This window comes from Scyliorhinus canicula, chromosome 15, assembly GCF_902713615.1.
Source record: "Scyliorhinus canicula chromosome 15, sScyCan1.1, whole genome shotgun sequence".
In the NCBI taxonomy this organism is placed as follows: domain Eukaryota; kingdom Metazoa; phylum Chordata; class Chondrichthyes; order Carcharhiniformes; family Scyliorhinidae; genus Scyliorhinus; species Scyliorhinus canicula.
Window position 1 is genome coordinate 16,705,083 of NC_052160.1, and position 16,320 is coordinate 16,721,402.

Sequence of the window (16,320 nt, forward strand, 5' to 3'; positions counted from 1 at the left end):
TCATTAGTAAGGCAAAGTATCTGACCTGGTTTGTTGGCTAAGCAGAAGCACTTACCAGATAAATTGTTATGTTTTTGAGTCTCGGCACTTGACAAGGTAAAAAAAGACGCGAACACTATTGAATTGGTTACGTAGGCAATTTTCACACCTTGACAGAAACTAGTTGTGAAAAGAACGAAAGCTTTTATTCCCCAGTCTATTTATTAACATGATAGCCTTAGTGAAGATTATCAGTGCAATGAGTAGTCATCAACTTGAATTGTTTTCCTATTCTCTCTTCTCCTTTGCTGTTGCTTGATCTTCTGAGGCATTTCTGTTTTATTTCCCATTTCCAGCATCTTTTTTATTTTGTTTTTCTTTTGGTGGGGCAGCAATCATTGGAAAAGGAATTTGTGTTGAAGATTTTATTCTCAGACACACAATTTTCACTTAAGTGGGCTTGGCTGTGGTGGTGTTTATCCCTATACCTTCTGAATATGGTTCCTTTTGATTTTGTATAATTCTGATAAATTTCCAAATCATGTCTGCGTAGGTTTCACCCCCACAACCCAAAGATGTGCAGGGTAGGGAATTGGCCACGTTAAATTGCTCCTTAATTGGAAAAAAAATAATTGGGTACTCCAAATTAAATTGTTTTTAAAAATCCAAATGATGTAGATTTTTTTTTTTGTTAATTCACACGTGATAAAGTGTGTGCTCTATGGCTGGGTTTCTATGCTTACAGTCCTTAATTGTACACTCGAAGTTCAAGTGAATGAGGGGAAAGAAATCCTCGGCTGGCCAGTGCCCAAGTGAAAACCACCAGCCTTGCTGTAAATAAAGTGGTTGTTTTCCTTGAATTTAATAGACTGTATTTTCTTAGGTTTACATTGCCTCTTTCTTGCTTTGAGGGTACAGTGCAACATTGAATTTGAGAGGATACTGTATAGTATATTCAACGTTATGAATAGTTAAAGGCAGAACAGAAAAATATGATGCTAATCACAGAATCTATTGTGCATATTGCTATTACAGGATATTAGCACTGAAGTTATTTGCCATGGTTTTTTTTTTTGCTAGGTGGTGTTTCTTGTTTATCTCTGGAGCAGAGAAACTGAACAAGATCTTCTCGTACACAAACCTGTGACAAAATGGACTGCAAAGGAAGTGACGCTCTGGTTAGAACAGTTGGGTCAGTGGGCTACTGTTTACAAGGACAGATTTTTAGAAGAGGAAGTTAATGGAAGGTGAGGCTTACTCCTTGAATTCAGCTGTACTAGGTCACTGCCTCTAGTGTAATTGTGGACTTGGGCCTTTAGCAATTCTCCCAATAGTAGCATTGAAATGAATTTCAGGAGGATGCTTCTCTCTATAATTCTATATCATAGTATTTTGAAATCACTCTTGTTGCACAATGTGGACTTGAGACAGGTATATCTCACCAAATCCAAACTGTTGATCTCTTTTTGTGTGGGACATTGTTCCCCACTGAAGCCATTTCTTGCTATGCAAATTTCATTTGATGAGATTGCCGGTCAAAAACCTCTTGTGCCAAAGCCATCCCTACCAAAGTTCTGGCTATTTGGAACTAAATTTACTTCTCGTGTAAGTGGCGTTTAGAAGGTAATTTGTCACTTAAAAGCAATTTTTCTATTTAGTTTTGGACTCAAACAGAATTGTTTGGTTGAAGGGGTCTAAAATAAAAAAGATCTTTAAGAGGATTCTATTTTATTCCTTGTAAATAACCGTTTCACACTAGGTTAGATCATTGCAGTATAGTGGATAATCGTGTTGAACCTCGGCATTTGAGACCAATTTGACAGACGATTTAATAAGTTACATGAAAGTGAAATCTCTAGTCTAGGTTGTTCAAAAGATTTCTGATCTTTCATTAAATGTATTTTTAGGCTATTATTGACTCTAGGCGAAGAAGAATTTTCAAAGCCTCCTTTCAACATTGAAAGAGAGCTTCATAGAAAAGCCATACTAATGGAATTGGATAATGTGAAAGCACTTGGAGTGAAACCCCCTCAGAATCTCTGGGAATACAAGGTAACTGTATTTGAAATGAAACAGTCTGGTGAATATTCTTTTTTCTAAAAGTGCAATGAATTTTTGTTTTTGCATGCTCCTGGATTTTATGGCCCCCTGTGTTAATAAGTACTAGATGCTGTGGTATGAAGAGGCAAGAGTTAAGCTCCTTTTTCACCAACACACCTTTAATGGTTCAAACTCACTCTGCACAGAACTCTACAGATCATCACAAGTCCCAGAGTCCACCTGAAGCCCCTTTACATTATCAGTGTCAATCATTGAACACTTAACATGAATGAGACAACTAATTGCAATGTCTCCTAACCCATTACTTAACAGTCTCCCCTTCCTTGGAGAAAAGAAAACAATTAAGTAAAAATAAAATTTCAAGAAACTAAAATTAAGAAACTAAAACGCACCTGATTTCCAAGTAGAAGAAAAAAAAACATTCACAGAAACAGGCGCCCCTCATTCACGATATCTAAAAGTTTCTGTGAACTAGCCCCTCTTTTCGTGAAACAGTCTGACAGTTGATAACTACTGTCAACCCATTTAATTTGTTATTTCCCCTCTGTCCAACATCTGCTTTAAACTTGCGATGTCTATCCGTAACCTCTTTTCATTGACAATTTTTGTAGAGTGCACATTTTCCCATAGAGATTTATTGTCAATGTGACAGTCAATAGGTATATTACCTAAATCCTCTAATCCCAAAATTTCTGTCAATATCTGATTTATATAAAAGGCCATATCCACTGCTTCCACTAAGCTTAATGTCTCAGCAGCCAACGTGCCTTTGACCACTCTCCTTATTTTCTTTGTTTCCCACACAAGAGGGCAACATTTACCATTGTTCCCCAAAAGAAAAATTATAAAACCTCCTGCACTTGAAACTCCATCACATAAATTTGCATAGGACGCATCACTATAAACTGAGTTTCAAATGCCTAGGATCACCTAAAACAGGGAACTTCAAAACACACTCCTGCATTTTTAGTTTGGCCAACACTTTATTTGCTCTTATTATGTCTTCCACTTTGGGATCATTCACCTTTGTACTCAACTCTAAAACATCAAAACTCACGTCTGGTCTAGTCTGTCTTCCTAACCAGTTCAGTTGCCCAATTAAACTTCGCAGTTGCTCTTTTTCTATCTTCGAAACCATTGCGTCTTTTTGTGAAACCCGGCCACGACTAATTGCTATTGGACTGATGCTTTCCAAGTAAGATTGCGGATGTAAAGTTGCCCCTAACTGAGTCTGTCCGATTTCCAAACCAATATATTTAAATGCACCGGAAGCCTGACTTCCAACCCTGAATTCTTTCCTCAAACCAGAGATTACAATAGCTTCAAAATCACTAGTCCCACCCCACAAAAAATCATCGACATGCATCATGAAGATGCCAGCAAGATTTCCTTTATAGTGCCAGTAAAACATTGCAGGATCTGCTTTCAACTGGCAACAACCTAACTTTAACAAGACTGACCTCACCGAAAAGTACCACACTCTAGATGCATCGTTTAATCCATATACACATTTGTTCAACTTCCACAGTACCCCTTCTGTGTTAGCTGCCTCTTTAGGAGGACGGTGTGAAAATGTCTCTCTGGAGCTGATGCCCCTGCAAAAAGGCAGCTTTTATATCTATAGATTTGCAGTCCCATGCCTTTGTGGCTAATAGAGCCAAGATGATCTTTAAAATAACCTTTCCTGCTGTAGGTGAATCTACCCAAGTCCTGATCGTCTTAAGTTTTCTTCAAATCCCCTTGCCAAGAGCCTGGCCTTTGCCTTATAAGTTCCATCTGGAAGAACCTTTTCTGTACAAATCCATCTGTGGGATAGAGCTTTTTGTCCCCTATCCGGTACTTCCGTGTACACCCTAAATTCACTCCAACTATGCAATTCTTGCTGTTTAGCATCTTTGATAACTTTTTCATCTAATTTATTTGAAGCCACCAAAATCTCACGTGCATGTGGGCTTCTACTTCTATTAGTATTCGTAGTCTTACTCCTGTTCTGAGATCTTGATAAACTATGTCCCCTTTCCTGCCTGGTATCTCGTTCTGTACTGCTACTGCTTGATCTTTCTCTTCTGTAGCGGAATGTCCTTTCCATAGTTCTCGACCTTTTCCTGCGAACCTGTTCACTATCTGATGTACTATCTGAACTAGCACTGCGTTTCTGTGCCCTCCATTTTTGAACTTCGTTTTCCCAATCCATTGTCTTAACTTCCTCCCCTGAATGCTGTACATTCAACCAATGTTTATACTTTCCAGTGGCCTTCCCTGCTCTACTAATATCAGTTGCATCCTTCCATTGACTAGACCCTTCAGGCAAGTATGTCACTTTAGTACCAACCTTTGGCAGTTGCCCTTTTGGAAAAATGGCTTGATCTAATTTATCAGAAGTGTTGTGTTCCTCTACAGAAACCCTGTCTATGTCAGTTAACTGGTCCTCATACATGCGTACCAGATGACTCTGGTTCCTCGTCTTGTCTGTCTGCTCTGTCTAAATTTGAAAATTTGTAATCGGCACCCATTATCCTTGATGAATGTACCCTAACAGTTTGATTACCATGTTGCAAAATAAATGTTTTGCCATCTATGCCTATGATCTTCCCTAGGCCTTTCCATTCATTAGAATTGTCTCTCTTATAGTATACCATTTCTCCTGGTTGTAAAACGGCATCTGATGGCCGTACATTATGTCTTAAAGCTCTGCGAATTCTTTCAGAGACTTCTGCTTCCAAAAAACCTTTTCTACTGCTATGTAACGCGTTTAAATGTTCAACAAAACCTGAGCTAATTGTAGTCCCTTCCCAAGCTGGAGGCTGGTCATCCAAAATGGAGGGAATTTTAGGATTTCTACCAAACACTAATTGATAAGGACTATAGCCCCCAACCATCTGCAATGAATTCTTTGCATGTACCGCCCATGCTAAAGCTGAATTTAGCGTGCAGTTTGGTCGATCTCCCAAAATTTTCCGAAGCATGTCATCGATAACAGCATGATTTCTTTCGCAGACACCATTACTAAACGGGCTTTCAGCAGTCGTGTTCATAACTCTGATATTCATGTTTTCACACACATCCCTAAACTCATCATTAGCAAATTCTCCCCCATTGTCCGTAAAGAATTTTGCTGGTGAACCCATTCCTGTCCCAATCCATTTTTCCACAATTTTGTCCAAATTTACACTCTTTTCTTTACTTTGTACAATCGTTGATTGACTAAATCTGGTAGCTAAATCTACAAAATGCTAAATAAATATATTATTTGCTTTATCCCAGATCTTAAGGTCCATGGCCACAATGTAATTAAAATCCCTGGCCAAAGGTAGGGTTACTATCGGTCGTGCTGGTGTCCTTCTGTACTTCCTGCAAACTTCACAGCGATCACTAACCTGTTCTATCAGCTTAGAATCGTCATCATCCCTTACCTCTGCATCCTTTAATAAATTTTTCAGCCTCCGAGGAGATGGATGTGCAAATTGCCTATGCAGTTTTACTACAATAAGCTTTTTACCAGCTAAAGTCGCATTATCAACTGTCATTAATACATCCTTAACCACTCTACTTGAAACATTATTTGTCAATAATGGAATACAATAATGTCCCGACTGTGTAAATTGTAAGTCCACCGTCTTCCCAAAAACTGTTGCCTTATCCTGTTCCATATCCAGCTTCATGTATGCTTTCTTTATCGACGGTCTGCTCAGAAGCAAAGGTATCTCACTTGATACAACATCCGTGCTAATAAAATGATTCACTCCAGCAATATTGCAAGGGATCACCACTCTTTTCAGTGACTTCAGAGTATTATCATCCCCAAACCTGAAACTTGTGGAACTTTTAATTTCCTTCACCTTGTTACGATTTTCAGCATCCAATGAGTCCAGATAACATTTTAACCAGTCAATCCCACACACAGTAGATGTGCAGCCACTGTCCAATACAGCACAGTTAAAAGATTCTGCAACCAACACCCTCATTACCGGTGTAAAACAGCTTGTTAATAGGACAATGCCTTCTTTCTGGTCACTATCTTTTTCCTCTTCTGATTCTTCTGTGTCATGTGTCTCTTCAAATACTCTATCATAACGAGTTGAACAGTTGAAAGCATAATGGTATTGAAAGTCACATCGAAAACATTGATTTATCATGCCCCGTGCATTTCTGGGGTTCATCCTCTTATTGTAGGTTCTAACTGGGTTTCTGTCTTCATAATTTCCTTGTCTCGGTCTTTTATAGTCTTGAGGCCTGTTTGTAGCCATACGATTTCGCCATTCTGTTAGTAGTGTATCTTCCATATTCTGCTTTATAGCAGGCTGACCTATTTGGGTCATCAGAGCCATTGGAATCGAATGTTTCCCCAAAATTGTTTTTAAAGCTGCTGTCATCTGTTCGAGTAAGGTATTGTTATCCGTAAACTGAACTCCTGTCAAAACCAGGAGCCTATCCATGTTGCTCACTCTAGCACAGTCAAGTAATTTAAAGGCCAACACAGACTGTGGACATTCCAGCCTGTGTTTCTGCAGCTTTTTATATAGTCTGCCAAATTCCATTATATAGTCTTCCATAGATAAATCCTCCATTTTCCGGAACTTATCAAAATCCAACCATGCTTCATACGCACTTAACAAGTCATCTTTCTTATAAATCTTGTCCATATAAAGTAATAAAGTCGCCAGACCTCCTTCTGAGTCTAACACTTCCAACTCCAGCTCAGAAAGCACTTTGTTTCGGATTTTACTGCCATATGGTAAAGAAAGAGCCAATACCATACCTTGTTTTCTCTTTCCTAAAGCAGTCACCTTAGTCCACATAACTATTGCACTTCTCCATTGGTCGTATGATTCCCTTTCAGAAAATAGGGGAGGATAATCATAACCAGCCATCTTTGTCCTGGGTTCAGCCATGTTTCCCTTTTTTTTTTCACTCCTTGGTTTGATCTGGAAAAATTGTATCTTTCAAGCCTTCACATTTACACAGCACCCATCCTCTGCTACCATTGTTAATATGTACTAGATGCTGTGGTATGAAGAGGCAAGAGTTCAGCTCCTTTTTCACCAATACACCTTTAATGGTTCAAACTCACTGCACAGAACTCTACAGATCATCACAAGCCCCAGAGTCCACCTGAAGCTCCTTTACATATCAGTGTCAATCATTGAACACTTAACATGAATGAGACAACTAATTGCAATGTCTCTTAACCCATTACTTAACACCCTGCCGGGCATATTTTTGTGGTGGAGTGAGCATAAAATACAGGTGGTGGCAATCAGTAACTGATGAAAGGTGTCATCAACAGTGCTATCAAGGGGCGCTTGCTTAGCAATAACCTCACCGATGCTTAGTTTGGGTTCCGCCAGACTCACTCAGCTCCGGACCTCATTACAGCCTTGTTTTAAACATGGATCAAAGAGCTGAATAAATGCCGGATGTGAGGTGAGAGTGAACACCCTTGACATCAAGGCAACATTTGACTGAGTGTGGCATCAAGGAATCCTAGCACAACTGAAGCCAGGGTGAATCGGGGGAAGAAAACTCCGATGGTTGGAGTCATACCTAGCACAAAGAAAGGTGGTTGTTGGGGGTCAATCATCAGTTCAAGGACATTTCGCAGATGTTCCTCAGAGTAGTGCCCTAGGTATAACCATCTTTAGCTGCTTCATCATAAGGTCAGAAGTGGTGATGTTTGGTGATAATTGCACAAAGTTCAGCACAATTTGCAACTCCTCATACTGAAGCAGTCCATGTCCAAATGCAGCAAGACCTAGACAGTATCTCGTCTTGAGCTTATAAATGGCAAGTAACATTCCCATCACGCATGCCAAGCAATGATATTGCCGACATGGGAGAATCTGACTATTGCCCCATTACATTTAATGGCATTTCCATCTCTGAAACCCCATCTATCAATATTCGGCGGTTACCATTGACCAGAAACCGAACTGGACTAGCCATATACTACATCCTGTAGCAACAAGAGCAGGCTATTAATCCTTCAGTGAGTAACCCCCAAAGCGCGTCTACAAGTCAGGAGTGTGATGGAATACAGGGCAGCACGGTGGCGCAGTGCTTAGCATTGCTGCGTCCATTCTTGGCTCTGGGTCACTGTCCATGTGGAGGTTGCAAATTCTCCCTGTGTTTGCGTGTGTTTCTCCCCCACAACCCAAAAATGTGCAGGGTAGGTGGATTGGCCATGCTAAATTTCCCCTTAATTGGAAAAAATGAATTGGTACACTAAATATGTGGGGGGGGAAAAGGAGTGTGATGGAATACTCTCCACTTACCTGGATGAATGCAGCTCCAACAACATTTAAGAAGCTCAACACCATCCAGTGGTCTCTTGATTGCCACTCCATTCACTCCCTTCACCACTGACGCACAGTGGCAGCAGTGTGTATCATCTGCAAGATGCACAGCAGGAACTCACCAAGGCTCCTAATACCGCTCCTTCCAAAGCCACGACCGTCTAGTAGGACATGTGCAGCAGATACCTGGGACCACCATCACATGGAAGTTCCTCTCCAGCCCACCAGAAGAAATATATCGCTATTACTTCACTGTCACTGGGTTAAAATCCTGAAGCTCCCTTCCTAACAGTACTGTTGATGTACCTACACCACATGGACTGCAGCGGTTCAATAAGGTAGCTATCCACCGCCTCCTAAAGGACAATTAGGGATGGGTAATAAATGATGACCTAGCCAGCAACGCCCACGAATTAAAAAATAACCGATTATCTTCCTGCCCATTCCTCTTTATACTGGAGGTGGATGGGTATTTTAATAAATAATTAATGACCCATTGAGTTTGTTGCCAAGACAGTTGACCTGACCACACTGCATGCTCCATAATATGATTGGAGTGTAAAAAAAAAGAGAAAAAAAAACATGTTTGGAGTGGCAGGAAGGGGTGTGGAGGTGTGTGGATATATGTCCTTATGGAGATGCTCTGTGTGCATCAGGGGGCCCTCTTTGCCACTCCCCCTCCTCTGCCTCTTCCCGCCCCCAAAGTTCATACCTCTCCCCTCCAAGATGATACCTCTCCCTTTGTTCCTTCACGCCTGACTTCAAAAACCTGCCCACTTGCCCTGCGTCCTAAACTACCTGATACCTCCCTGCCCCAAACAGGCCTGACTTGTCTTGCTCAGGAATCCTTCTCTTCCTCGTGGAGATGCTTGTAGTCCCAACATTACCCATTACTCAGTTCTGATGGTGCTGGAACTGCTATACATTGAGGCTAATTTAATTGACTGACAGCTTTTACGGGTGGGACTTACTCCCACTGAAGAGCAAAAGTTCCGTCCTCAACTCTTTCATACTGCCCCATGGTGTATTATTGTTGCCAGCCGTCTTGATTAACAATGGTCAGCTGCTGTCTTGGGATTTCGTCCTTGGAGCAAGTGATATAGCGTCCCCCACACCGTAAAATTCAGTCCATATATTTGTCAATTTCAAACTTTAAATACTCAAGGGCTTTGTGCCACAGGAGGTGCATTTTGATGATATCAGCCTGAGACGTATAACATTATCCGTCTATTTTAATTGATTCCTAATGTGTTAACATTTAGGTTGCACTTTTTAAGATACATGATATTCTGACTGGCTAATTGGTGTTCTCACTTCTTAACCTTCTGCCTGGTTTTAATTGTGTGAAATTAACTAAATTCAGTGGGTATTTTTTCTTTGCTTGCTGTCGAATACAAATACTTGTTTTTTCAGGCAATGCATGTAGGCAAGTCACTGTTTCTGCTGTATGCACTGAAGAGCTCCCCACGGTTGACCATGCTGTATCTCTACCTGTTTGATTACTCAGAACTATTTCTGCCACTTATTCACACCATTTCTCCTAAGAAAACTGAGATGACCGAGGATGCAGATATTTTTCGTAAGCACTGGGTAAGTAGTACAGACATTCTGTTGTTTACGTCCTAAATGAAACAATAATTTTAAGGAAATAACCCATTTGTATTAGTGAATATGGTAAACTCCTCATTGTTTTCAACTTTAAAAAAATAAATTTAGAGTACCCAATTTATTTTTTCCAATTAAGAGGCAATTCTAGCATGTTCAATCCACCTACCCTGCACATCTTTGGGTTGTGGGGGCGAAACCCACGCAAACACAGGGAGAATGTGCAAACTCCACACGGACAGTGACCCAGAGCTGGGACCTCGGCGCCGTGAGGCAACAATGCTAGCCCACTGCGCCACCGTACTGCCTTGTTTTCAACTTTTTTACTTGTCTTTTGCAACCAACAGGCATGAAAATTAATTCCTATGGTTATAGTCTGAACCTTGTATACACTCTTTCCTTTCACCTTTACCTGGCATCACATTTGTGATTGTGTTAAGGTCAGATTCAGCGGGTTACCCTATCCCAAACTACGGCATCATTTGGCAGCTCCAAACTTTTAAATTTCATTGCTGTAATAGCCCTATTTTGATTTTCATTGAATGTATTGGTCATTTTTTTAATAGATAGTTGACTTAGTTAGGATTTCACTGCTCAACACTGCTACTTGGCCAAATTGCCTGTCTTGTGTGAATTAGAGAATGAAAATTATTCAGTGGTGAGAGACCAATTCTGTCCTCATCTAAGCTTCCCACGTACTTTTAAAATGAAAAAATTTTTTTTTTTTTTAGGAGTACTCAATTATTTTTTTTCCAATTAAGGGGCAATTTAGCGTGGCCAATCTACTTAACTTGCACATCTTTGGGTTGTGGGGGTGAAACCCACGCAGACACGGGGAGAATGTGCAAACTCCGCACAGGCGTGACCCGGGGCCAGGATCGAACCCGAGTCCTCAGGCAGCAGTGCTAACGACTGCGCTACCGTGCCGCCCTCCCACATGTACTTCTTTCTCATTCTCACCGACTACCTTAGTTGTCTGTCCCACAGTGTCATCCTCTATAAGTTCCACTGTTGCTTTACGCCATCCTTTCTTTGCAAGTCAGCTCGATGTCCCTCCTGAATGCTCCAGTCCTCTTGATTTGCATCACCTTGGTCATACCCTCAACATCTTTCCTAAATTGCTCAACTTCTTCCCTCTAATTTAAAAATACATTCCTTTTTGGTCACCCCTCCTAATCACATATGTTCTTTTGCTGACTCGGTATCTCTTTGCCTGTTCTTATTGGACCACGTCTTTGGTGTTAAAAACATAATGTCAATGTAGATTTTTTTAAAGTTGCAAGGACAGTAAATTGGGAATTAACCCAGGCCTTTTTCTCCTTCACCAGGCCAAGGGTTGCAGATGCAAATTATAACATGAGATTCCTAAGTAAGCTTCAGTTTTTATGGGTCAGTGCCCTGATGTGAGTTGGATTCGTCTACTTGGGTGCGAACGGTGCAATAGTCAGCACTGCTGCCTCACGGCACTGAGGACCCAGATTCGATCCTGACCCCAGGTCACTGTCTGTGTGGAGTTTGCCGAATTCTCCGTGTCTGCCTGGGTCTCAACCCCAAAACCCAAAGATGTGCAGATTAGGTGGATTGGCCACGCTAAATTGCCCCTTAATTGGAAAAAAATAATTGGGTACTCGAAATTTATTGTTTTTTAAATTCTACTTGGATGCTGACATCCATTATTGGTGACCTGTTTCTGGTCTTTGGAGAACCTGAGTTCCCATTTTAAGCTTTTACACTAGCATAAAGCCAATCATTCTGAGAGGAGAAGCTAGCCTCAAACTCCCTCTCTGCCAATTTTCTTTAGCAGATCTGGCAGTCGGAGGCAGAAAACTATTTTATTTTCTCTGCTTTCTGGCAGTTAGCTAGCAGAAACTGCACTTCTTCATGTGTGCGAAGGAAGGAAATGTGTTTTCTGTCAAACATCTGCACTCTTTGAATACTGGATTCAGGAGCCAGCTGCTAGATGGGGGGGCTGGATTCTCCAAAATACGGGCTATGTCCCCATGCCAGCGTAAAAACGCTGGCGTTTCACTCTTGACTTTCCTCAGAAAAATATACAGCTATTCTCCTACCTTGCAGAGGCTGGCAGGGCCCCGGAGTGCTTCTCGCAGCTTCAACTGCGGATACGGGCCCCTGTACTTCCAGTCACGAGTCCGCGCGTGCGCACGGCGGCCTGCAGCAGCCGCGCTGTGTGTGATGGCGGACTCTGACCACGGACCGACATCGATAGTGTCTGCCCCCCCAAGATGATGCGTGCCCGCGGATCCGAGCCGCCCGATTGCTGCCCAGTCCGCCCATGAGGCCCCCCCCCCCCGTGCTCGATCCCCCTGCTCCCCCCCACCAGGGCGACCACGGACTGAGTCTGCAGCATCCACCCGAGGTTCCCGACGGCCAATACGTGGTTAGAACGCCGCCGTCAGGAACCCGGCCAGTTTGGCCTGCAGAGTCGCGGGGGGGGGGGGGGGGGGGTCTCTGTCAATGGCCCCCTAGCTACGCTGCATAAATCGTGCGTGAGTGATTCTCCAGGGACCGGAGAATTGCGGGAGCAGCGTCGGCTACAATTTCCACGTAAACTGGGATTCTCCGCCCCTGCGCCAAACGCAATTGTGGTGTGGGCCTGCGGAGAATCCAGCCCCAGACGTTTAGAGGTTGCCTATGAGAAGACCAAGGTAAACTTTTTAAGGAGCCTGGGTATGCCTACACAGTGCACAACCCTGTACAATTCCATCTTTGAAGAAGTCGTTTACAATTATGTTTAAAAGGGTGGGATACCAGGCACCTTTTCTTTTCCTGCTGCAGTGCTTACCCGAGATTGTCTCGTACAACACCTTGGCAAATTGCTAAATGCATGTTGGCAGATATATGTAAATGATCTCAGAACCAGAAATACATCCTGGATCAGGGCGTCTCCGGTGCAAGGAGAAGTCCCAAACCATCGTTGATGCATCACAAATCTATGGGGTCAAGGATTTAAAAACCTTGTGTTATGGACAAGAGGGGATTAATTTGAACTGCCCGTTCTTTCCTCTTACTACCCATCTGTAAACACAGGCGATTTTTGATTTCGCTACTTATAAGTGGTGGTGTACTTTCCTCAACCTTAAGTTTAGAGAGCTCCAATCCTGTATTAATAAATTGCACAGCGAACTCGAGATGAGGTAAACTAAGAGGGTTGGTTTATTTTACACAGGCACAAATCACCATCTTCCCCTTTTGCATTCACATAAGAGGGATAAAGGGAAGAAAGGGTTCCAGGGCAAGACCACGTTATAAAATCACGGTTTTACATTGGTCTAGAGTCAAGAATGAAAACTCCAATGGTGCATTCCTTTCGAGAGTGATAGGCTTACTGTTGCAGGATGATCTGTCTGTCCAGAAGTGACGAATTCAATGAAGGTGACATTGAGTTGAATTAGTCTTGAAGGCACAAGTTCCAATGTTTCTGCTGTTACCTGTGTGATGGTAAAAAGTAGACAGAGAGAGGCTGTTGTCTGGAGTCCTGTTTCTCTTCGGAGGTCAAACTGTGACTGAAGATAAGGTCCAACAAATTATTGATTCAAGGAATTGACAGCTCAAGTCTTGGTCATGTGACAGTGGTTTTGGGTTGACTAACTAGGCCCCTGGTTGAAACTCACGGTTGGGCCATTAACTCCAAATTGGAGATTAGGAGCCCTTAGCTGATGGGGGCAGACAGCTTGTCTATTAGTTCATTGTGTTGACTTGGCTGGAATGTTTATATGATCCAAGGAGTGTTATTTTCCAGGGCATTTGTGGTAGTAGACTTTGTTCACGTGCTAATTGTTCCGAAATTCCCGAAGCCAGCATGTGACCAGCTGCAGCCATTTTATCAGCCCAGCAATTGTCCATTTTGAAAATCAGTGAAAAAATTATTTCATAAACTTATATTTTTCTTCCTGTCTGGGACATTTGACTTTTGTGTTTACTCATGTTTGGAATACCACAAACCTTTCTAGGGGGATTGACTTGTACTGCCCTCTTTGTAAATGTGACTCTCAGTTCTCCTCTTGGGTTTTCAGTTGTGATTTACCCTGAGGGTGTTCCTTTCCATTCTTGAAGAAAGATTAAATTGGACAACCAGAGTTAAGCCAAGTGCATTTTAAGGAACATACATTTTCTGATAGTGTGGTGTACAGAAAGATGGAGTAGACATGGACTCCATTGACTTGTGCATCTATAAAAATGTATGATTGCAGCTCATTGACCCATCACACCAGAATCGAGTCTGAAATGCCAATTATCATAGAACATAGAACGATACAGCGCAGTACAGGCCCTTCGGCCCTCAATGTTGCACCGACATGGAAAAAAAAAACTAAAGGCCATCTAACCTACACTATGCCCTTATCATCCATATGCTTATCCAATAAACTTTTAAATGCCCTCAATGTTGGCGAGTTCACTACTGTTGCAGGTAGGGCATTCCACGGCCTCACCACTCTTTGCGTAAAAAACCCACCTCTGACCTCTGTCCTATATCTATTACCCCTCAATTTAAGGCTATGTCCCCTCGTGATAGCCACCTCCATCCGCGGGAGAAGGCTCTCGCTGTCCACCCTATCTAACCCTCTGATCATTTTGTATGCCTCTATTAGGTCACCTCAACCTTCTTCTCTCTAACGAAAACAACCTCAAGTCCATCAGCCTTTCCTCTTAAGATTTTCCCTCCATACCAGGCAACATCCTGGTAAATCTCCTCTGCACCCGTTCCAAAGCTTCCACGTCCTTCCTATAATGAGGCGACCAGAACTGTACGCAATACTCCAAATGAGGCCGTACTAGAGTTTTGTACAACTGCAACATGACCTCATGGCTCCGGAACTCAATCCCTCTACCAATAAAGGCCATCACACCATAGGCTTTCTTCACAACCCTATCAACCTGGGTGGCAACTTTCAGGGATCTATGTACATGGACACCGAGATCCCTCTGCTCATCCACACTACCAAGAATTTTACCATTAGCCAAATATTCCGCATTCCTGTTATTCTTTCCAAAGTGAATCACCTCATACTTCTCCACATTAAACTCCATTTGCCACCTCTCAGCCCAGCTCTGCAGCTTATCTATGTCCCTCTGTAACCTGCAACATCCTTCCGCACTGTCTACAACTCCACCGACTTTAGTGTCGTCTGCAAATTTACTTACCCATCCTTCTGCCCCCTCCTCTAGGTCATTTATAAAAATGACAAACAGCAACGGCCCCAGAACAGATCCTTGTGGTACGCCACTCGTAACTGAACTCCATTCTGAACATTTCCCATCAACCACCTCTCTCTGTCTTCTTTCAACTAGCCAATTTCTGATCCACACCTCTAAATCACCCTCAATCCCCAGCCTCCGTATTTTCTGCAATAGCCGACGGTGGGGAACCTTATCAAACGCTTTACTGAAATCCATATACACCACATCAACTGCTTTACCCTCGTCCACCTGTTCAGTCACCTTCTCAAAGAACTCGATAAGGTTTGTGAGGCATGACCTACCCTTCACAAAACCATGCTGACTATCCCTAATCATATTATTCCTATCTAGATGATTATAAATCGTATCTTTTATAATCCTCTCCAAGACTTTACCCACCACAGATGTTAGGCTCACCGGCCTATAGTTACCGGGGTTATCTCTACTCCCCTTCTTGAACAAAGGGACCACATCATCTTTGTGAGTCTCATACATTTTACAACAAATTATGTAGTAGCTTTAATGTAGTAAGACATCCCAAGTTTTAACACTTAAGCTATTAGGGAAACAATTTGGGCAAGGAACCATTTATTGTCATCTTTTTATTATTGTCATATTTTTGTTTACAAATATAAGTGGTTTGACATTAGTTATTTACTGAACTGATCTTGTGAAATACAATGTGAAATTTCACTTGTTCCAAAAACTTGAATATATAATTACTTTGCCAATCTTTGTTTTTAAAGCCTGATGATATCAGCTTGAAGCAGTGGGCTGAATTCCTTGTGAAATACACCCTGATTCCATATCAATTAATTGCTGAATTTGCTTGGGATTGGTTGGACATGCACTACTGGACATCACGTTTTATAATTGTCAATGCAATGCTTCTGTCAGTCTTGGAAGGCTTTGCATTCTGGAGACTCTGGTCAAGAGGAGGATTCAGGTACACAAGCGTTGAAGCTGCTTCTACTGTGTTAATGAAAGTAGTTCTCTCTTGAAAATTTTTATGCCAAAATAAAACTGAATGCTGTTTTGGAATCTAGAGTTTATAATACTATCTGCCTTTTGGTCCTCTCCCCAAATATCAAAAATAATGTCTTAATCAGCAACAGGGAAATGAAGTACAGAGAGATGTTCAATGGAAGGTGAACAGTGGTTCTGTAAATAGTTTATTATCTTT

The 16,320-nt window shown here is 42.0% G+C and overlaps 1 protein-coding gene across 1 annotated transcript in view; it reads left to right on the forward strand.

The window, feature by feature from the left end:
* Positions 1-16,320, forward strand: part of LOC119977984 (bifunctional apoptosis regulator-like) — a 32,009-nt gene that overhangs the window by 13,639 nt on the left and 2,050 nt on the right. The window contains exons 5-8 of the mRNA XM_038819252.1: positions 1,060-1,226; positions 1,887-2,031; positions 9,747-9,923; positions 15,884-16,083. Of these exons, the coding sequence (XP_038675180.1) occupies positions 1,060-1,226; positions 1,887-2,031; positions 9,747-9,923; positions 15,884-16,083 (689 nt within the window). The remainder of the gene's footprint in view (positions 1-1,059; positions 1,227-1,886; positions 2,032-9,746; positions 9,924-15,883; positions 16,084-16,320) is intronic.